Below are 24,790 nucleotides of genomic sequence, written 5' to 3' on the forward strand. Positions count from 1 at the left end.
TTTTAACTAAGCGCTCATTCTGAAAATGCTACAGCACTCTTGTAAAACAATTCTTTGAGAAGTCATTAATCCACATGCCTTTGTAAAGGCCACAAGAGTTTACAACAACTATTATAAACAATCCATGTATTTTCCAAAAAGTAAACATAATTTAAGTAAATAGTAGAAATTTAGGAACAAATCTATCTATCTATCTATCTATCTATCTATCTATCTATCTGTATTTGTTTCCTTTATATTATCAGATGTATACAGGTTGGGTTTTTTTGCTGCAGAGATGGAAGTAGTCTATATGTTTCAGTGAGTTTGCAGAACAGCAGCTTACTAACATGAAGTGAATAACAAGAGAAGAATATAGCTCACAATATCCTGAAATCCTTCCTTTCTAAGTACTGGATAGGTATAGATAAAGAAGCTGTGCTTTAAAGAACAGAGTCTAAATAGTTCTACTTGTATTCCAAGATGCATTGCTTTCAGTACTACCCCTTCTTCAGCTATATAACAATGACATGATCTCCAAAAACAAAACAAAGCAAAAAAAAAAATGTACCCAGAAATGCATTTAGCGAGACACATATTTGAAGGTCAGGTTTAAAAACAAAATCAGACTAAACCAGCCAAGGCTGATTCTAATGGCACTTCAGACTGCACACATATTTGAAAAATTCTATTTATATGCATTTAATTTTCATGAAAGGTATTGGACTACTAGTCCATAAAGGAGAGGTAAGATTTTCTAAGGAGACTATGGGAATTAGGCACTGATACAGCGCTTCAACTTGAATGCAGGCTCTCAGCTGTTACACCTTCTTTGAGGTTTTAGTCATTAAACAGTATCACAGTCCTGGCAACAATAAGGTTTAAGGTACAGGCTTTCCTGTACTCCTCTGGTGAAATGTAATCATATGTTTATGAATAAAAAAGTAGCTCCAAGAAAGCTGGTACGTTCTCACTGCACAGCACGTTGACCTGAGAGGACAGCATAACGGGATGATGATACGCCAATTGCTGTACAGAGAAACAACAAAGAAAATGGTCTTGGCCTCAGAAAAATTATAATCTAAGTATTGAGAAGGATATGAAAATAGGCAGATAATAGGCAAAAAGAGTAGTGATAGGTTTGGGAAACAGGGTATCAGTAAAACAGGGTAGAAAGCTTTCTGATTAGGTGCACTGTGGGCATGGCAGTACTAGATGGCAACCTAGTCTGTCCTCCATAACCATTCAAATTCCCAATACAATTAGTGGACATAATAAAGAACTAATGTAGGTCTCAACATTTGCTTAAATTAGGTATCTACTGTTTGTACAGAAAGTGTTGGTCACCACTATGAAACATCAGAAGCTCTAATATGTTCTGGAAAAGGAAACACCGTTGCCCCTAACTTGCTAGAAATTATGCCACTATTCTGGGCACTAGAACTCCCAAGTTTAGGGTGGTCCTTATCTTGAGGAAGGCTGAGTTCTGTTCTCTGTCCCAGAAAAGTATATTAGCTGTCACAAAATATCGTGCATCAACCCTTTCTTCTTGAAACTTTGCCATTAGACAGCAAGGAACTGCCAGGAGCCAAAAGCAGATCTAAACCCTGCTTTCAGAAATGCTCTTCTGTTTTCAGTTATGTTCCCCATATAACTTTCCTTTAAAATCCAAACAACAGGCTCCTAAGCCCCTGTCCTGTGCCCTTTCAGCTGAGAATCCTAAACAATAACTAGAACGAGGCTGCAGACAGCAGTTCATTATGAACTAAATGAATTCTGACTTGTCTAATATTCCGGCCTCTAACACATACCCAAAAATACAGGCCTGTTTGCCTAAAAAGTGCACCAAAAATCTTGAGGCAGACATAGACATTTCCTCAGGACACAGACTTCTGAGCATGCCTCAGTGATTTTACTCAGTTGTGCAAGAACTTGCAAACTCAAGTAGAGAGAGAACTGAAAAACAGAAACTCCGAAAGGAGTAGATGCTTCTGGATTTAGATGTCTTTTGGCAAGATTTAGGAGATTGGGATCCTCTCTGCAAATCAAGTGGGAAGTACAAATAACTGGGTTCTCAATCTCCCAACTTACTGGCCGAGTTGAACTTTTTTACTGTTCAGGATGCAAAGTCTTGTGGAAGGTGCTGCCAACTCCCTGGCTTTCCATTTCTCTCCTTCCTAAGAAACAAGTACCTTCATGACAGGTGAGAATTGTCGCTTCACTGAGGACATGGAGGAGATGTGATTAACATCAGTGGAGCCAGGATTTTATCCACTCCCTTTTGTTTTTGTTTTACAGTATCGACCCTGTAACAGTACATGCTTTCTAGACAGTGAGAGCTGACTCCCAACTGAGCTATGGAACAGAGATGCTTAGATGGAGAGAGGCTTAGTTATAATCCTTTCTGTTACAGTACTCCTGCCATGCTATTGGTGAACTGAAACTAAAAATGGGCACTTCAGAGCAGGAAAAGAAAATAAAGATTCTCCTGATGTTATGTTGTAGACGTCTGAGGGAAAAGCCATCCAAACAAGGGAGGAAGCCAGGAACAGATGCAGGTGGACAAGAACTCACCAAAAAAAAATGCTTTATTTGCCTTTTAGAGCCCAGTTCTGCAATGCAGAGCACCAACAGAGCTACCAACACCCAATACTGTATACTCATGTCTCACCTCTTGCACCACCACCAGGAAACACAAAGCCACTCCCAAAAGCTGCACTCGCTGGCCTTGTTTGGGCTGATTGCCTGACTTGATGTTCCTGCCTTTATTTAAAACAGACTGGATAGTAGACACCTTCTTTGCCCTCACAAGGTCTCACATTTAGGACTTCCCTCTCTGGTTGGACACAAATGAACAAACCCAGTACAAATTCCTTTATCTTTGAAACATTTCTTCTACTTGAAAGTATTTTTACTGCTCTTCAAAATGACTATATTTCAGCATGCAAAAATCAATCAGCTAAATACCATATGACTGTGCTATAATTTATTAGTGCTGATCAAAATCTTAAAGACTAGTAATTAAAATTCAAATTAAAATGTGATGAAAGTCACATTTAGTCACCTAAATGAAGAAGCTGAATTTCAAATAGGCATAGAGCCACTGGACCCCATGTGAGAAGAGAACTCGTGGATGCTCAGTATCACCAATAACATGTAAAAAGAAGTTAGTATTTCTTCAAACTTTGCTTCTTTTCCTGAAGTAAATACATCTATATAGACTTATGAATATGTCAGTTCATCAGTGAATGACTTATAGAAAACAGAAAAAGTGCCCAAAAAAAGACCTGTGGAATGATCTCTCCACAGTGGGAGGCTTTTTCCTGTTTACTAAGAAATGTCACTGGTCTCAATTGCCTGGGTATAAATCTTTTCCAAATAATCATTTTCCTAAAGAAAACCACAGATTTTGGGGGTGTCCTCCTTATCCTTTGAAAAATACCTTTTAAATTTTACCTTTGAAAAGGACCTATCCTGACAACTTGCAACAAATGGTTAATTTGGGACTCAATACTTTGACACGTGAGCATTGTACCAACTGAAGCATGATTTCCTATGCATTCGTGCCTTGTTCACTAAATCTCCCAATGCACCAATACAGCAACAACAGCTCCCCAACATGTTCCTTCAGGATACCCCCATCCAAGAAAAAACAGTTGTTCTGGGTGGTGAGGGTGGATTGTAAGAGAGAAGAATGCATGACAGCTGAATTTTGCCTGACTGGTCCTCCCTGATTTTTTTTCACTCCTCTCCCCATCCACCTCTTTCAGGAAATATGAACTTAATTTATCTCAGCAGCTACTACAGGGTGTCAGTTTACACTGAAACTGGCCAACAGCTTAAAAAATTATTAAAGAAACAGGTGGAAGATGGATGGATGGGCTGGCGCAAGTCTCACAATAAGTTAGGGACAGAAGGCTAAAAAACAATCCTCGTCAACTGATTTTGAAAAACTGCCTTTCTGAACTAAAGATACATCTTTTTTCCTGAAACAAAACCAAATTACTAATGGCTTTTTATATGTTAAAATACCCGTATAAGAGATCACCAAAATTTGCAAATGGAAATGGTTCTCTGTACTTTAAAAAGACCTTGTTAACAAAAAGATGTTTGAAATGACACATTTTTCTAATGAAACATCATCAGAACTTAAGAATTTATTTTAATAATCACAATACCTTCTACAGCTTCAAAATGGTTCTAAGTATTGTTTGCCCTGTAGATTGTGCATGCAAAATTTCAACAGAAGTGTTTTGAAGAAGCTCAGTATGAGAAGGCATTCCACATGGGATTCGTAGCAGAATAAATTGTCACATACTACAGTTGTTAGAGAGGGTCCATAATCATCTTGAACGGGGATTGAAGAAGCACGCACAGAAGTTACAAACATAAAACAATAAACACTATCTTTCAAGGGGTATTAGCAATATCACAATGAATCACAGGATGATGTTCAGGCAGTTTATGGTATCAGTAGAACCACTAGATGTGTTTACAGGATTATAACACAAATAATTTTAGAGTATTATGAAATGCAGTGTTTCTACTTGTGTTTTAAATGATAACATAACTAAAAATATAAAAAGGTATCAATTGAAGAACACCAAGAGAAGTATTATTTTAAAGCATTATCTAAAACTGTGTCTATATGGGTATGGAACGATATTCTAGGAACCACAGTGAGCTGGGTAGTTTGCTTAAGTGGAAGGAAAAAAACCTAGGAAAAAAACCTATGTGCTTACAGGAGGAGGTAGGAAAACATCAAGGAAAGTCTACACTCTAATCCCCTGGCCCACGAGGGTGGGAGAAAGGAGAACGGTGTTGCATTAGCCTGTTCCTCACGGCACAAGCCTCAGCATATCTAACTTGCTGAGGAGATGATGAGGAGTGCTGTACAGACCTCATCTTTTCTCTGAAAACATAAAATAAGAAGAAGCCCACAGCATCCAAGAATGCAGAATAACCTCTTGTTCATATATATTTTCTTCCCTTAATTCCTTTTCCTTCTTCTTTTAATTATTAAAAGAACACATTTTAAAATACATTTTAAAAAAAGAGAAAGATAACACCAGAGCAGCACTCCATCACTTGTAATAACAGAACTGAGTGCTTTATATGTTGGCTATTCCCTAAGAAGTCTCCACTATCTCTACAGCTGTTACTCAGACTTAAACAGGCCTAGTAAAACCACAAAGATCATCCCAACCAGGAACAAAATAGCTGTAATGAGTAACTTAAGTTACAACAGGACAACAGGATCCTTTCCAGATTGTCTTTTTGTAAGTAAAGCCTCAAAGGAAATAAGGATCCCTGATCCATGACTTCTGAGAATAGAGTATCATACAACAGAGACCACGAAAGGGTTTTAGGGAAGGTGAGCTGCTGTATATACCAAATGGCCTGTCTTCCTTACGCCACATTTTCCTATGGAGAACGCACCGCCTTCTCCCCGCAGCTCAGGAAGGAGAAAAGGCAACAACACAAACCTTGAGACCAGCTCTCCCTCTTACTGGCCAACATTAAGCAGCACCCTTGAACTCACAGGTTGTGAAGCAACATCCTCGGAACCCTGAGCTCCCAAATATCTGATGCCTCTCTCTCCAAAGCAAAGAGCTGAGGTTCTCAGAGATGAGCTTTCAGCCCATAGAGGTTCCCCACAACACTGGGAAGAGGGTGGCCAGGAACACCAGACTTCCAAACCCCAGCTGCTGATGCTGCTCCAGAGCCTCAATCCCACCATATAATATTGTGGTGCCTGGAAAACACTCTCCAGCCACACTGCAGAGGCGCTGGCCCAGTGCATCGAGCCCACACTTCCACTCCAGAGGTGGGGAACCTTGTGGTGGTGACAGAGGCTTTAGTAGCCAAGTGCCCAAAGTGCCCCAGCATACTACTCCATGAGAATTTGGGCAGAAGCTGGTACAGAGACAAGGGCAACTCTGCTGGAATGCACAAGAAATTTTATTTAGCTTTAATGAATCAGGAGTTTCTAACAATGCCATATTTATCTGGAAAATTGCTCACCATTTCTAATGCATTAAAAGTATCTAAGTAGCAAGCTTTTCTCAAACATAAAAGCTTTTTTCTTTCCTTTCCTTCTTTCACTTGCTATTCAGCAATTCTTTATCTCATTTTCATCAGACTTTAAACAGAAAAAAACCTTTCCCTTTCTTCCCCTTGAACTAGACTATACCTCCGTCTGGAACCACTTCAGAACAGAATTTGCTTTCTGTCACATCCCCAGATTTTAATCTGTTTAGTATGTCACATGTGAAGGAAGAAGAGGGAAAGTTGTCATAAAGACAGCATTGATACAGAAACTTTTTTCAGGGTAGTAGCCACACAGCCTGGAGAATAAGCCCCACACAACACAAAAGGCTCATGTCTATCAGTTTCATCTTGGAGGCCTGTAACACTATCAGAATATTTTCAGATTGCTAACTACTGCAATGTAGTTAGATGGTAGCTAGTAATAATAATAATAATAATAATAATAATAATAATAATAATAATAATAATAAATAATAATTCCTTGTAAATTTACCCCCAAAGATAGCTTTGGCCCTTTTATAATGACTGGATTGGGGATAAAGGAGTGACAAAAGAAACAAACAAATTAATTCTTTTATTCTCTGCTAAGAGGCAAGAGCAAAGAAAACATATATGGTTGTTTTAGTCTTTTTTAAGATATGTTTTACATAAAAGGCTCACATTAATTAAGCTATGATGCCAATGACTATTTTTAGATCAAACCATTCTAACAAATAAAAGTTTATCTGTAGACATAAAAGATCTTCACTGTACTTTTTTATCAGAAGCACTGTAAGAACAGGAAATTACAAGTCTTTTTGCTACTACAAGCTATATTAAGACCATAGCATTGCTGTTCATCCTGAGGTTAGTACTAAAATTTTATTTACTATCAAAATACAGCATACTTAAGATTATTTTAATTCAAAATATATGCCAGTGTTTCAGATTGATAAATATGAATTAAGTCTATATTAGATATAAATATACATGTATTTATGATAATGTATTTATGCTCTTTAGAAAGAGGAATAGATAAGACAGTGATGATTACATATGATAGCAAAAATGAAGTGTGAGGACAGAAAGAAGATAAAATGTGATAAAAGAATACATTAGTTACATTAATCTGTCCACTGCATGAAGTGGTCTTATTCATATTTCCTAGACACCAAATACTTCAAGGTTTTGGGTTAAGTGTCTTGGACAGTGATTCAGAAAAAAGAGCATCAGTTCAGCAGAGAAGAGGCTCCATAAGAAACATTTAGGGACAAAGCCCAAATGGAACAGTAAGGGAAAGACAGTGACTAGTGCAAGAAATCAGGAGCCTGATAATGTTTTTTCAAAACTTGAAGTGTGAACAAATTACAAAGTGCTGGCCTAGGATCATGACATGCTGTAACAGAGAGATGCTGAAACCAGATATTAATTTTTATGTTGATATCAAAATGGCTTCATGTCTCAATAACATTAAACTCACCTTTGAGTAATTTAGCACAGCATTTAGGCTTAAATAGATCTCTTAAAAGTTGTTCTTCAAAGGACTCAATCCAAAATGATACTAGAATAGTATTATCAGTGTTTGCAATTGCATCACCACTTGGGCAGATCTGTAAAGTCCCAAGTTCAGTGTTAGCATGAGAATCACAGATCCATTGAATTTAAAAGGCATATTTTAATTCATCTTGCTTAGAGTGGGCACAGGGGGAAAAAACAAACCCCTAAGAATGAATGAATGAATGAATAGATGGATGAATAAATAAATAAATAAATTGAAAGAAGAAAAAAACAACAACAGAGGTACCAATGCTCATGGAATTATTGATGAATTTCCCTAACAAGTATTAGTCATTAAAATTCGTAAAAGTCTATATTACCCTTCTACCACGTAGAGTGCATTTACTATGCTATTAGTTACAAATACAGAATGTGAAGGACCTCACAAAATGATTACAGTATTGCATGCTGTGCCAAGGCCTCTTAACATGGCAACTTCACTGTGGACCACAGTCACCATGTCTACATTTGCCAATGCACACGTGTGTGAACGTACACGTATCCTTTGTAAAGAAACAATCATGTTTCCTGGTACACATCCATTCTCTTAAGCACTCCAGGCAGCGACACTGGACACTTTGAGAGTGTCATTGGGTATCTTTGAGAGAGGGAGCCCAAGTTCTTTTATACACTGCCACCAACATGATTGTCCAAAATTGCAGAGCCACGATTTCTCTGTCAGTGCAGACAGTGCAAACACGTCCGAGAGAGGGTCACATCATTACTTGTGTGCTCTCCGTTTTGGAATGTTAGGTATTATATCTGGTCAAGTTGGTTTACCTGACAGCTGATCTATATTATGCACTGATACAACACTGCATATTTTTATTCTGAGTTTACCACATAAACTATCTGCTATAACTTAGGTGAATATAAGAAGCTTTATTAAGCCACAGAAACATTACAAAAGGGAATGAGGCTAATCATTGTTTTGTATGCCAGGTATTCACTAGAATAACTAAAGTGTTTTTGCAACTATATCTAAATTGCATTTCAGATTATTTTTCTTTTAAAGACTTAAATGCTACAGCATATTTTATTCCAGATTAATAGAAATATTTCCAAATATTTTATCTGAATGTTTATTAAAAACTAAGGGGGGAATAATATTCTGAGTTTTCATCTGGGAACTGTGCCCATGCACTGACAGAATGTCCGTCTAAACTTCTATCTTCATTTGTTTACAAGTCTGCAAGCACAAGGCACTGGATATCCTCAACTCCTGCTGCTGAACACAACAGAAGCTGAAGTACTTCCTGAAGGCCCTGTTTGCTCTAGTACATACATGCATTATTTTCCTTAACAAGTTTGCATTTGTACAAAGTATATGCACCTTTCTTTTTCCAATTCTGCCTTTGTGATATATATATAAAAATGTTTTCCCATAGTGCAGTGCTGGTTGCCACCTGGAATCCTCATCAGCCTATGCAATTGTATAACCTAATTATTTCCTATACATGCATAATAAATTTCACTGGTTACAAAGAGCATATTGATATTAATGTTTTAATGATAAATAAACTGTTTTCATCATTTTATGTAGAACTTGCCTTAACAGCCATTCAGTTTTGCTGTGAATTAGTACATATTGTTACCTCATCTGTAAAGTAGTCTCTAGTTATCCTTGATGTAACAAGGGAATAGTGCACAGATGCAATCATACCTAAAGGTTATTGAATTCACGAAAATAGAGAGAAAACACTTACTTTGCACATTCTTATGACTCAGGTGCAAATCTTGGAGTGTATTATAAACTGGTCTTTACAACCTATGAACAGATACTGTAAGTCAGAGGGAAATAGGAACTCCCTAGGGATGCTGTCCAAAAAAAGAAAAGTAGCCCTGTGGAGTAACTCCCCCTAAGTCATACTGGTGTTGCTGCTGAAAATATGCAATGAATCATTCTGCAGTTCGAATTTCAGATGCCATAATCCCTTACAGAATGTTGTCTAATTATTTTATTATGCATAATAAACGTAAAATATTTATTTTGGCTTACATAATTATATTAAAAATGTATGCTATTTTTTCTCAGTCTTGTAAGACATCCTTCACAAGTCATATAGATTATAGAAAGGAATGCATGCTGTTTTACTGGCCTGGCTGTTTGTTTTATACAGCTTCTACACCTTCTTATCTACAGCTGAGGAACACCCCTGGATATTGCCCTCCATTCCCTCACCATCATGGGTACTTTGTGCAAAATGAACCCTACAGTGGAATCCCAAAGAAATGAAAATAATTTTCTTTAATCAGAGCAGAGGGATGGCATGAAGCACATTAACATAATACCTGTCCCACATTCACCTGGCCAAAGTTGTAGCATACTCCTTCTGCATCAAAAAACTGTGTCAGTGCTTCTCCCAAGCACTGTAATCCAACAAATTTGACCATATGAGAAAAGCAGGATTCTGCCTTTTGAATGTCCCCCTCCATGTAACTTTCATTCACTGAAACATGCCCCTCACACACACCATGAACATAAATTGCCTGAGAAGTTGTGATAGTTATATAGAAAGTCAGAACAAATGGAAGTTAAATTTAAAAACCTTACGTACGAATAAATGAGATTTCCCATTCTTAGACACATGCACAAAACCAGTTTAGCTCTGAAAATGCTGTATATCTGCATCTTTCATTGACATCATCAGACTTAAGGGAATTTTTCACTTCTGCAATCAGGTAAAGTTCAGGTACCTAACTATGCTGCAGGTTTAGAAAGTCTGTCCACAGACTGTCCAACCAACAGATTTAGAAACCTATGTCACGGGCACTGTTCCTTTTCAGGATGTTATACAGCTTCAGTGCTTACTGTGCCCGTTACCAAATGCGAACTGTATTGTTGTCAGTGTAACTCCAGGATGGTGTCATCTGAAAAGTTCAGCCACATAACACATCTTTTTTAAATGACTAAGAAATATAAAATAAGCCTTGCATAAGTAATGGTGGTGCAGGGCCCTGTGAGACCAATTCTGTATTATAAAATTAAGTTGAACATTAATTAAGGGTGAATGAATATTTTTGTATGACAAAGCACATTGATTCAAGAATGGAGAGACATGCTGTGTGATTTGAAAAAATAAATGCAAAGGAAAATCATGCATATTTTTATCTAAAAATCACAAAAATGTGAACAATATATAACCAAAACATACAAGCAAATTTTTGTGTTTATGAATATTATATTTTGCTTCCTTCTAAAGGATTTTAAAAACTAGACTGAAAACATAATTTCAAATTGTAATTGTTACTAGAAGTCACACACTACAGTATCAAAAAGCAATGTTAATTTCTTTGTCATCAAAATACAAAAGATTTAAACAAAAATAAATATCAAGTGGTCACAGTACAAAAACTAGAGATGGAAGGGAACACTTTTTCAAGAATACTGAAGTAAAACTATAAGCATATGCATACTACAGAGAGATTACAATTTGTGAGCTAAAATTGCTAGGTTAGTTTATTATTCCTTCAGAAAACCACATCCATTCATATCTTTTTCTAGTTAAGAAAAGAATGTCTCATGCTGTGTGTTATATAGGGAATAAATTGCCTTTTCTGTTCCATGCAGCCAAAATCACTCTTTTCCCCATAGTATCTTACAGCCTATTTCACTTCAGTTTATAAAGTTTATAACAGTTCCTAAATTCAGATTAGTTTCTTTTAATAGCCCTTTTTCTGTACTTCTAGCCAGGGTTAGCTAGCCTTTCACTCACTAGACTGGCAAGAATTTTTGCAGGATGATTATTCAAAATTTCAGGCAGAGGAATTGAAAAGCTCAAGAATCTCCAAGAATGCTCTGAACACTGATGAGCTGAATGGGAATAATTTAAATATCTTGTACTTAGCCACTGTTTTAATTCAAGTGTCTCAGACTACTTTATAGAACAGAGAGATCAGTTCACCTATCAATGAAAGGAGACTTTATACATTAGCACTAACAGTACTTTCCTCCATATCCCAACACAAAAAGAGGAATATTCACCTTGCTGAAAATACAAGGCTCATTAAAGAGTCTGCAGTTGCCAAGCAACGCTAAACAGCAACACATGAAATAGTCTGGATGAACTTACAGTGCAAGGGCCGAGCTTGCAGCATCACAATGAGACCCCAACCATTAGATATGGGGGTGAATTTTATCACTAGATCAGCAGATTTTAAAATTCTCATTTTAATGTTTTCTGTAGGTGACACTTGCAAGACTACATACCATGTGCTGAACTGGTGCAAACAGTTTTATTTACAGAGTTCCTAATAACTTTCCTTTAAAAGAGATAGTACTGGGAGACTTGACAAGGAGGCAACATGTGATTCCCTTAAAATTGTATTTTAAAACGAAGAGAGAGAGCTAGAGAGCAAAGACAGAGAGAAAAGATAGAGAAGACAGAGAGCAAAACATACACTTGCCAACAAGGCTGGCTAATATCCCAGTGTGGTGGAAACTGGCAGGCACAAGGCAGGACTGCTGAGCTAATAAATACAGCAGCCCCTCTACGGGCTCCTCTGAAGCTACACAGAGCGCCTCGCAGCCTCTATGAGCTTGCAGCAGCAGCAGCAGCAGCAGCAGCATAGCTCTGGTTCCTGCATCCCTGCCAGATGTTTTTCAGCTGAGCTTGGAACAAATTTCCTGCAGAATCAAAGCTTCATCAGCTGGTATCTGTAGAGATCAGCCTCCAAAGGTTAGGTCAAAATTGGCCTGTGAAGAATGGAAACTAACATTCTATTGCAATGAAACATTTATTTTTCAGTAATGTAAAAGCAGGGCATGCCCAGATATTTCTTGTTAATGCTGATAAAATAAGTTGTGCTTGCATCTTCTCTAATAACCTCCAGTGTAATAAAATACTCCTAAAAAACTTGTTATTTCTTGGAATTTATATCCCATACAGAAAACTCTTCATCCAAATTAAAATGATCTCCTGTCTTTCACTCAACTGAACACTAGGCTATGCATTTTGTGTGTGTAACAAACCCCAAACTGATTCACATCTACAATGCTCCCAGTCTCTAGGGTCTTCAAGCCAAGGAGCTCAAACCCACTGTAACCCACCTCTCATTACCTAGCTCTGTAATAAGCCTACTCCTGCCAATTGGGATGATTCAGTAAAAGTGGATGACCGCAAGATTAAGTGTCCTCAAACACATGGCATTAAAGACAGCACTTCTTTTACCTTCAGTGCAGCACATCATGTCACACTAATGCTTATATGCTCTCACTTCACTCAACACACACCTTTTAACACAACTGCTTTGACAAATGAAAACCACCTCTAAGCCTTAGATGACTTACTGAAGCTGACAAAACCACTTCTATGTATAAAGAAAAATATAAAGAAAGCAGGGGCATACTTAAGGTAGCAGCACAGAAACATAGCCCCCTTCCCCCAAGGTTATCAAATTCAGTTTTCTGCAATTCCAGAGAGTGATTTAATAGGTGCTTAGTACAGAAGAGTTCACAGAACATTTGCCCCACACAAACAAAACAATGCAACAAGAAGTTTTGTATGGAAAATGTGCAACCACTGCAGAAGCTTTCTGTACAAGAGTTTTCTGTAAAGTAGCTCATAAATAGCATGAAAACAGGTATTAGGAGAGCAGATAGGCTTCATTATATAGTCTTGCTTTAGGAAACCACATTAAAACTTATACTAAAGGAACATTACAGTTGTATGTTCAGCATGAAAAGAAAATAAAAAATGCTATAGTGGTATAATCAAATGTTTAACTTTCCCCTCTTGTGTGCATGCATCACAACACATACATCTAATCATATGCCATTTATCAAATATAATGCTGATTTTTAAAAACTTTTTGAACATCAACTCTTGCAAACTGCCCATAAAATACTTCTATGGATTCCTTTATAGTACACATAGACTAGCCACCTCACTGCAAGGTATTAAAAGTATTCAGGAATGCAGAAGAAGTGTATTTAAGAGTAATGATTCACTTAAGAAGCAATATGAGATCATTTAATATGTATAATGAACCAAAGACACGGGAGGTAAGCACCAGAAGTAATCGTCACTGTTCAATCATGTGATTCTTCTAAATCTAATCTACTGCCCTAACATGGGGATGGTTTCAGTGGTGTAACAAGGGAGGCTTTGCCATGCAACCAACCCTATGGCCAACTCTCATCCAAACACCCTGCCTAGCAAGGAAAATTGGATCAGAACAACAAGGCTCTGGAAAACTGTAACTAGCTCGAGTTGCTTCCAGTTCTAATAAGTGTCTGGTGAGTACTTAGGCTGCTAAGCCTTTTAGAGAACTTTTCCTTTCTTGGTGAAATGGTTGCAACTCAACCGAGAAAAATTTCAAAACGGCAACTGATTTGAAAAGGCAATGCAGATAAGCAACCTCACCACAGAGAATTCCAACAGACACTGGAGCAGCTGTGAAACAAACACTCAACATTAGCACTGTAGTGTTACCACTAAAAGGTTTCCCATCATTTGTTTTTCTTTATAAAGTCATACCTAAATACTGAAGACTAAGTTTTTAAATTTAGCTTCTAATTTAATATGTAATTACCACTGCCCTGATGGTGTTTTAATGGCAATATATTTTTATTGGTGACTTCAAATGAACCTCATCTGATCACCTTAACCCTTCTCTCATCATGCTTTAGTTAATGACTCATTACCTGTAGTCACACCAGGGACATCTGTAAGGCTTTTCTCCAGTATGGACACGCTTATGTCGTGTCAGATGCGATTGTGTTGTGGAAGCAAAGTTGCACTCATCACATTTGAATGGTTTCTCTCCTAGAAGGTGACAAGAGAAGATTATCAGTTTTCATCTACAGAAAAGGAAGACAAGCCCAAATTTCTGGCATATCCATCAGCTTTTAGCCTGTGTGTATATAGAAAACACAAATATAACATAAATTTCCAAATACAATGTGTTAGTTGCAAAATATGACAGAAACACATCAGTATCCAACTGACTTCCCACCTTGAATTACACAGCAGCAAAAAGGATGAGAAAGAACTGCACTGAAACAGAGTAACTATGTTACTGGGTCTTATTCCATGAAAATATCATAACGAGGTGACAGGCATTCCTCTCACACTACACCTTCCCCTGAAGTTGGGCCAAGAACAGCCCCAAGAGCAACACCGGGGGAGACAGAAGGTGAAAAATCACACTGATGCTTGTATTCAGCACCTGCTCAGAAAGGAACATCTCTAGGTGAAAAGTGTCTTTGTTTTTATCTCCAACCTTGAATTTTTAATGTTATCCTTTAAATAACATAAATAAACTGGGATTGAGAATATGAACCAGAACTCTGTGCTCCATTCCCCCTATCTTGCCTGCTAGTCTTCTGCCTTTGTGAATATTTTCTGAAAAGTAGGCCAATTTTCAGCAGAAGAACTTGAGAGGTTAATGAAAACACAACAGACAAAAACCAACCACCAAACCTGGCCTAGGAAAATATTTTCAGAAGACTAAAATTCAATCACTGGTGAATGTGCAGCCGCAACGAAAATTTCTAGAGGACTATTAATTGAAGAAAGGTAAAAATCTTTAGTGTCTAAGTTTCTCTGTGAAAAGAGAACTTTTCCTTCTAGTGGAGGGGTCCACCCCTTAGAAGACATTAAGACAAAACCTCATGACAGATACACACACTGTGATGACTAGCCAAGACACCTGCATTCCATTTTTCCAACTGGTTACCACAGAAATGTTCTGTGGGGCTTACAGGCAGATGTTACCATTAAGGCAGGAAACAGGTTTCCTTTTGTATGGAGAAGATAAAAGCCAGCTCCTGACTTGGGTGATCTTCACTGCAGTGTGTGAGCCTTCAGAAGTATTTATCTAAAAACTACAATCAGGAATCAACATCCCCAAGAAGTCTGGATAAAACTGCTACGGACAGATACGTACCTTGTAGACTGTTCAGAGGTCTAGGACAGGCAGTTTCAAAATTGAACCCTAAGCCTATTAGCATGTACAATTTGAAGTTTTTAAGACTGACAGAAGACACACCACCAGAAAAACACTATCAGTAAGAGTTGCCTTTTGCAATCAGTAGCAAAAGGCCACTCCCGAACAGCCATGGCCTCAATACAAATTTTTCAAGCCTGTTTATAGCATGAGACACTGAAGAATTTGAAATAGACTTTGCCAGAATTCTGAGAATAGAGAGAAATCTGCATTTTTCATTCTTGGAGATTGTTGGGATTTTTCCTCCCAAGGGAAAAAGATACATAAGGTCCTCAAGGCCTGAAAAGCCTGTAATGCTGGATGGAAAGAATGGAGCAGCTTCTGAAAGCTCCATAAAGAGTTGGAATAATTGCTTTTAGCAGCCTGCTGGAGAGAATATCAGCCAATGTTTTTCATTTATTGTTTCATGGGACAAGGAAAGGTGAAGGGGCAGGACACAGAGCTGAAGCCTCTATGCTGGACAAATTGAGACTGCTAGAAAGTATGTCTTTCCTGCCCCAAATGGGGTTTTCTTGTCAGACCCTGACACTCTGCTCTGGAGAAGCTGATTTTCCCAGCAGCTTGCATGATAGGGGCTGCTGCTTCAATTAAACTCTCTGGGAGGCCATAGACTCCCTAGCAACGTAACCTGTTCTTGAACTGAAGATTTCCAGTTCTGATTTATTTTATCATCTAGCATTAAAGAAGATAGCAACATTTTCAAGCCTAAGTAGTTAAGCCACAGGTATTTTAGATAACATACATACTTATTTTAACTGCTTTCATTTAAAAAGCACTAGAACCTTGCCAACTTGCCCCCTTGTAAAAAAAAGGCAGATCTGAACTGAAAGCAGATTTTTAGTTTGCCATTCAGGGGAGAATGGATCAAGTAAAGGTTTGCTGCTGTGCCAGGGCAGGGCCAGTGGGGCTGACAGCTGAGTGAGGGCCCGTTGAAGCCAGGAGGGCTTGCAAATTCCATCGTGACTGTAAGAAAAATAATAATCCTTGCCCACTGCTCCAGGAAGTTTCTCCTTAGGAAATCCTTGTGGTTAACTGCTCCTGTCAAGCAGACTATGTGTAAATCTCACCTGACAGAAAATACATCACAGTAGTACTGCACAACAAAAGCCAGCTAAACTGGGAGGAAAAAAGATAGCCTAGCACAGCCTGTAACTCTTAGCAGCTGTACATGGGAAACAGTATTTTTATGGAAAATTAACCAGGTTAATTAGTACAGCTGAAAAAAAAAATTAAAAGACAACTAGGTATTTCTTTGGCTTGGGTGATATTGAAGAGTGTATTAGCTGCAGGAGTACTTTTATTTTTTTGTTTATTTATTAAAGTTTTCCACAGACCTACTAATTTAAGTATTTTTTGTCTTCCCTATCTATGGGCCAGGATGCTTCTAATCAGACTTTGTGTCAGACTTTCTTGCCCCCAGACATTTCAGGCAATAAACAATTCTTTTAATACGGGCTGCCATTAAAAATTCCAAGAGGACTTTCTTCACCCCCAGTCAAGGTTCTAATTCATACAAAATTAAAATTACACAAATAAAAATATCAGTATCGACAATTTTTTTTAAACAACAGTATTTAATAACTTCAAAATAGTGTATCTGAAACTGTAAGGACAAACTCTACATATTTAAAGACAAAAAAAGGTATAAAAAAAAAGAAATCACCTTCCTCCTCCCCCCCCAACCATTACAGAAGACATTTTTGTGTTTCACCCTCTCTACCAATAACAAGCCCCATGAAAAAAAAGGATAGGTGCCCCAAATTGACTCAATGATCAACAAGCTCCATGGGGGGAAAAAAGAAGGATACACATTCCATGATCAAGGACCCACTTCATGGAGGTTTACTTTGTTCTTAACACAAGCACTTTCAAAAAGCTACATTTCCTGACCACAGGATCACAAAAGAAATGGTTTTGCATTTTTGACAATACTGCAACCAATTCTGAAGTGCATCTGTTGGTTAAGTCACCTAACATGGAAAATTTGAGCTCGAACAATCAAAATCTGGGAAAGCAAATGACAAAAGGACCAGGTCATAGGGAGCACTAGTCTATAAAAACAGTTATTAAAGCTGCTGCTAATGAGTAACTGAAATTTTTTCCTTTTCTCTTGCTACTGCACAAAGTTTTAAAACCCCAGGTTTTTGGTGTCTTTGCTGGTCAAAGGTTTGCTACAATCAATTCGCCAATCTGCTGCAAATGTTGGTGTAAACAGAAAAAGGAAAACAATAAAGATGCTCTTCAAATTTCATCTCTTCTCTTGCTGGAAAGAGCAATAAGTCTTCTTACTGTGCTACATTTCCTGTGGTATTCAACATTATAATTTTTTTAAGCTGTGGTGGGGAAGTTGAAGGGAAGAGGCTACATTATACATTAAATTCAATGCCGAGTAATGTAACTACACATTAAAGTCAAAGAGCAGTTCACATGAGAAAAAGAAACACAAAGTGAGTCACTCATCTGGATAAAAACACATATATTATTAAATTTTCTTTCTTTATTACATTGACCTATAAATGTCTTGAGAAGTGCAAGATTGAAATGAGTGAGCAGAAGCAATCATACAAACAGTGTTCTGTATGATATAAGCTACCATCTTCAAAAATGCATGAAAATATTTGAACAAAGGCACAATTTCCTTAAGCAGTTCCATAGGTTCACGGTGAGTGCCACAGAAGTGCACAGTAAGTGTACTTACCCACTAACACTTTACTACTGTAATGTACTTCTATCACCCCTGGGAAGATCCCACCACAACCAACACATGGGAAGCAAATGTAGACTGTTGATATGTAGAAGATGAGGATGGGGTTTTTGCAATTTGCAGGAGTACTAACCAACATTTAAAAAGGGATTTAATGCAAGAGAACACAGGCTGTGACTGATCAGCACTATTGGACTGAGAAAGCTACTACAGCACAAAATGGAAGTTTACTGGGAAACGTAAAAGAATGGGCAAATAAAGGAGAGCAGAACAATAAGAGCAAGAACCTAAAGTAAAGACATTTTAAAATTATGAATTAAGTGTTTCCATGTTTTCATTTCAAGCCAGAAATAATTACCCTTACTTTTTTTTTTCTCTCATGCCATTTCCTAGTTGATCACGATTAAGGCAAAATATTTAAATTATCAGATATTATATGTTTCTTGTGTGTGTATATGTGTGTGTGTGTGTTTACTTTTGGTGGCTGGTTTAGAGGTTATTTACCCTTCTTTTGTTACAAAATTCAGGTAATAGTTTAATTCTTTGTGGAATTCAACTTACTGTAAATACAGCAAAAACTAAAATTTGCAACATTATTTATCTTCCTATCTTCAGGAAGATTTTCTTACTGGAAAAAAATACAAATCAAGAAAACTTGCTTCAGGATGACTCAAAAGACAAAATTGTTTCCTCCCAGCCTTGTTGAGACGCCAGAACTATGGCATCTATGTTCCTGCAGCACTGCAAACTATCCCTTATTTACCACATAGCACCAGCTGATACTGCAAGCGGTCCAAGTTTCTTAAGACAGTTTATCACAGCCTAGGCAGCCACAAGTGCCTATTGTAAAGCATTTGGCAGACAGAGATGTAAGTATTCCTTTCAGTGTGATAAAATTCTGGTCGAACTCTGGACCACTCTGGATGTTGCCATTGCTTCAATTCACAAAATAGAAGTTAAGGCCATGGATATTTACATAGTTGGTGAAAAACCTTCAGAATTCCATAGACAGGTTCTTGCAGAATAGGACTGGAAGAAGGTACTTTCAAATCATAAAATAATGTTGGAACAACTTCCCAGGACAAAATCAGCCAATGACTTTTCTTATTCTCTGTTCAAAGTGTGTGTTTCTCACAGGCCAGTCATTAAGGACATGACATATTTAAAACAGAATAAAAACATCAACTGGTAAAACACCAGTAATCTCTTGACAGGTCAGATTATTTGTTCCTACTTTACAGTTGAGAAAGCCTATATCAAGGAAATCTCTATGATACATCATGTTTGTAAATATATTAAGTACAAACATTTTTCAAGTCTTAAAACTAATGGCTTTTTCTTTCAGTTAAACATTGCTGTACTTGTTTTCATTTAAAAACAAAAACACCTCTTCAAGGGATAACATCCTATTTACCAAACTAGTCCCTACAGTTTGCTCCGTGAGTGTCTGAAGGCCAGATTCTGCCAACTTTTTTCACACCAAGTTATACTTCATGGCCCCTGTAGTATTTCCAAAGAAAATGCATCTTTCACAAGATAAAGGCATTTATCCAGGTACACAGAAATAATTTAGTCTACAAAGAGAAGAACAGAGTAAGAAATACCAGAATAAAGAGTATCAAAAGTCTAAGTGGCTGGTCCTACAGCCAGCCTTCTCTTGGGTCAAATCTCTTCCAGCAGCTGAACATTTCTCTGGGGTGTCAGGACATCTCAGGCCTTGAGGCTGGGACGAGAGGAGACTTGTTAAGTTGGTTAAGACTCCTTAACTACATGTGAGGATTTGTTCATTTACCCTTGAATCGTGGGCCTCTGACAGGTGATAGAAGTAAATCTTGGATTGGAATATGTTCTGTGTCAGCCCCCTAGACAGCTTGTATTACAGTAGGGAATTATTTAAGCCATTTAGACTATTTTTGATACCTATCCCTTTCAAACCTGATTGTAATTTGCTTTGGCATTCTGCTTTGGGAAAATTGTGCCAACTGGGGACAGAAAAAAAAAAGATACAAAGAAAAGTACAAGAAGGAGTGCATGCAACTAATGACTGAGATGAAGTTGAGCACAGGATGAAAATACAATGGAACCCATGTAAGTGCAACAATGCCAGCAAAGGTGGATTGTGTCATTCTCCTTGAAACAAATAGAAGCTACAGATAATTTTTCTGCTAAAGAATCATCTCTGATTGTTTGTGCCACAGAGGCAGATAAATGCCAAAAAGATAGATCCCTCTGCCTCTGAGATACTGTCCTGTATAGTATAAAGTTAATAGCAAAGTAATAACGAGCCTCCAGTCCTGACATAAAATATAAAGTTATGCTTGCTAGATGCAAGCTTCATGATCTATAACCTGTAAATCCCTGTGATCATAGCACAAGAAGTCTCTACCACACTGGCAAAAGAAGGGCAAAATGCCTTCAAAAACCTGGAAAGCTTTTCACCAGGAGTACACCATATTTTCAGCATAATTTTGCACATAAATCAGGAAATAAAATACTTTTTCTCTTGGCTGGTGGCCTAACGATACTATATATATATATATATATATTTGATGATATGGCCTTACATTTCTGAGAAACCAGATCTGCATGCACATAATAGGTACAGACAAGAAGGGCAAATACAAGAACTTGCATTTCTTCTACTTCCCCATCCTGAAACGACTGTTTACCATTTCTGTGGCTGCACCGACTATGAGCCCTAGACATAGGCACGATCTCAATGTGTCACATGGCAGGCCAATAAAAACAAAAGGTAGTTCCTATCCTCTTGATAACAATGATTGGTTTTTTGCTAAAGGGTAAAATAATTAATTAATTAATTAATTAGCCCACATTTGTTAAACTTGTGCCTACCTGTGAAAATTCTTCAAAGCTCCAGAAAAACAGAAACTGTTAATTACAACTGAAGCATATAGCTTCTATTCCAGTAGATGTAATTGCTCGTGTTATCATTCAGAGTGTAATAATAAGATAACTTACTATATTTACTAAGTTACTTTTATTGGTCACTTAAAAAATACAAACTTCGTGCAGTGAATGGGAACTGACTGTGGCAGTACTCTTCCACAAATTTACGTTCCTTGTTATTAGAAAAAAAAATTCTGAAATTAGGATTACTATCTAGACTTGCAAGCAAATTTTGGCCCTGAATATACATTTTTTTAGAGCTTATCTGTTTCAAGATACTGCCTGGCCAGCACTGAAAACTCCACCTTTCTGAAAGCATCAGAAGAATCTCCTCCAAATATGGTTGCTTTAAATAAACTGAAAACAGGGTGGGAAGAATGGCTTCAGGCTCTCAAGAAAGAGAGTAGCTGCTCTCCAGGAAATTACACATTTAGATGGTATATGTCCTGAATGAAGATTAGTTTATACAGGGACATAATAAAATCTCCCACTGTGATTCCTTTACAAAATCCATGGAAAATTCATGATGTAACAACTACAGCATCTCATTTGTTAGCCATTTCTTTCCACTGTACATTAGACAATGGTCACTTAACTCACACAGCAATTCCTGATGATATTACATTATCCTCATGATAGTCAGTAAAACAAAAAAACTACAGTGGCTTAAACAGCAACACTTCTACGTCTGTTTGAACGAAATCTATTCAAATAATCAAACACTTACAAGGAACTACTAAAAAGCACAATTAAGGTAGAATGTATTAATAAATGTTTAATACTTACACTTTTTCTGGTCTTCTGAAAGTAAGAACCAATTTAATTTTTTCTGATATTAAAATTTTATAACCAGGTGGTAGGAAAGCTTTACTAATTCTGGAAGAGAAATCTTGTTTTACATGCCAGCCATGTGGTAACTCTTAAAGTTGTACCTATTAATTACAAACTATCTTAAAATTACGAAAGGGCAACTGAAACAACACTAGCTTTCAACTATGCTTCAGTCCAAAAAAATTGATTAATTTATATGTAGTCTCTAATTTTCACCCAGGGACATTCTAGCAGTCTCTTGCAAAATCTTCACAGTAGGTAATCTATTTGGGCCTTGGAAAAAAAAAATTAGTAGACTTAGTATTCATTGAAGAAGAAAGCCAGTCTTTACAATTCTACTTCCTTCAGAAAAAAACCCCCCAAAAATCCAAAACCACCAAAAATACTCCCTACTCCCCCCAAGCAATTATTCAAACTCCCAGCTAAAAGATTTGATGCAGACCCTGGGCACACCAATTTCACAAAAACGAGAAATAGCAAAGCAAACAACGAGCCAATGTATTATTTGTGCTGTAACGTGCTGTTTGACTTCTGTTACTCCCCAGTGTAGAGGGACTCCCTTGCTGGGGAAAATACAGCGAAGAGCAAAGACAGCTTTACTGACCTGTGTGCTGCCGCCGATGCTTGGTGAGGGCATGACGCGTCCCGCCGGCAAAGCCACAAAGGTCACAGAGGAACGACTTCTCGCCTGTTGCAACAATAAACAGATGAGGGACTGCGGAGGTCACAGATCATTAAAACATATCTATCAAGGCTTTCAGGGTTACTAATTCCTCCAATCAAATGTTTCCATGTAAATATGTCAAATGGGAATGAAATTACCACTGCGGTTTATTGACTGTGATAAAATCTGAAAAGCACCACTGAACATAATTACATACTTGTCAGACCCATAAAAATTAGCTTTATTATCAATGGAATGGTTTTGTACAACTTCATTTCTGTTAGATGTCTTCCAGATGGGGCTGCTTTATGCACTTGAACAGTTTTTATGCATATCCTGATTTTTTACAATTCCCATACATCTGGCCTTTCTGTGCTGAGTAAAGATTGCCTGGAAAAAAAAGTTAATATACTGTATATATGATTCTGCTTAAATAAAACATATTTAATTTATTAACAAATTAAAGGTACTGAGAAATTTTCAACCGACTAGGTCACAGTCATCTTTAGTTACCTTCTATTTATTAATAAGTATTAAATTATTTTCTTGAACACAAGAAGAGTGCAGGCAACAATAAAAGCCAAATTATTCAGTACCAGTGGCAATTCAGCACTGTTTATGTTTCTGAAGTCTTCATGACATAAGAAAACAAGTCTGGGGATTGCTCCTGAAATTGCAGCAGAACTCATATTGTTCGTCTTCAAATGACAATTCTTCATTCCAAACCTCTGGACCAATTTGAGAGATTTTGGCAAGCTCAGTACTCATTAGAAGTGTATAAATGCCCTCTTTTTAACTTTTTTTTTTTTTTAACAGAAGCTAGGATTTTGCCCTGTTGCCTATAAATACAGTTCATAATTTCACAGCAATATTTTTACCCAGTATGTACGAACATGCATTGAAATCTCAACCCATAAAGGCCACATGGAAGGTCATTATGAATTAGTAACACTAACCTCAGGTATAGACTCAATAAGCAGAGATAAGACTGAAATTTTTAATTTTTTTTTGTTTTTAAAGAATCCAATTAGTCATTTGGAGCCAAATTGTCTCCTTTTGCAGTAACACAGCAGAAAGGGGACTGGTGGGGCAATGATGCTGAATTCATTGAAACTAACAGTCTCCTTCCAATTCTTCCCCGTGGGGAAGGAAATTTAGTTCCTCCAAAAGACGGCTGGGTTAAGAGGTCTGGTGTCAAATTACCAAGTCCTCCTGTGGAGACAGAAGGATGGAAACCTCCATGCTGTTTATTCCCACATAACCAGGCACGGGAATACACAGACTTTCTGGAAAGGCACAGTGCCTCAGTTAACTTTGGATGCTGTTTATATAAGCAAGAGATCATCTTGTGAGTGGGAGCTTCAAGGAGCGCCCTGCAGGGACCAGCTGCCCTCTCCCACCACTGCCTTGATGAGGTCTCTGAGGAACCCCAGCTCCTCACCCCAGTTGCCCCAGTGAGGGAGTCCCTGGGCCTTGTGATACCGAGAGGAAAGCAATTCCAAAGTTTCCAAGGCAGCTTGAATCCTACCACCAAAATGGGATGACAAAAGTGCTAATAAACTTCTGCCATGTAGCAAGGCTTTGAAATGCAATGGGCACATATTTCAGAATTTCACTGTTTCAGAAAAAAGCAACTGGCACATTCTTATTTTCTGCACCCAAATCTGGTCATATAGAGAAGGCTGAAATTTTATAGGAGGACTTTGGGCTTTTTTGAAATTTTGGTCTGTTGATAAGAGTATCCCAGAATAATATCTTAGGTGCGAAATAATTTCAGCACCTCTTTTGGAAGTCAATTCTAACAATCTGTTATTATAATTGAATCTAAAAAAAGCAAAAGCGGAACAGAAACCCATTCTCACTATCACATGAAGAATGCATTTGTGCTAAATTATGTAACAAAATCTAAATTTTACTGCAGAATGTTTGTCAATAATATTATTGCTGAGGCTATGCATGATTGTTACACAGAGATTTCTGTGAAGTCTCTTCCAGGCTTTTTAAAAATTATTTTATGGCATTTTAAAATCAGGATCTTCAGCATGCAGCACTTCAATTCATCACAATATCGAAGAAAAGGAATAGAAGGACTACACATAATGCTTAATTATAATTAAATATTAATTTAATTAATTAATCAATTTTAAGTATAAATCTTTCTAACTAGC

The 24,790-nt window shown here is 37.4% G+C and overlaps 1 protein-coding gene across 2 annotated transcripts in view; it reads right to left on the reverse strand.

Moving 5' to 3' along the window:
* Positions 1-24,790, reverse strand: part of ZNF407 (zinc finger protein 407) — a 342,220-nt gene that overhangs the window by 119,188 nt on the left and 198,242 nt on the right. For both annotated transcript variants that reach the window (XM_069004333.1, XM_069004332.1), the window contains exons 6-7: positions 22,563-22,646; positions 14,213-14,333 (exon numbers count right to left, since the gene is read on the reverse strand). In XM_069004333.1, coding sequence (XP_068860434.1) covers positions 14,213-14,333; positions 22,563-22,646 — 205 coding nt within the window. The remainder of the gene's footprint in view (positions 1-14,212; positions 14,334-22,562; positions 22,647-24,790) is intronic.

Source organism: Aphelocoma coerulescens, chromosome 2, assembly GCF_041296385.1.
Source record: "Aphelocoma coerulescens isolate FSJ_1873_10779 chromosome 2, UR_Acoe_1.0, whole genome shotgun sequence".
Lineage (NCBI taxonomy): Eukaryota > Metazoa > Chordata > Aves > Passeriformes > Corvidae > Aphelocoma > Aphelocoma coerulescens.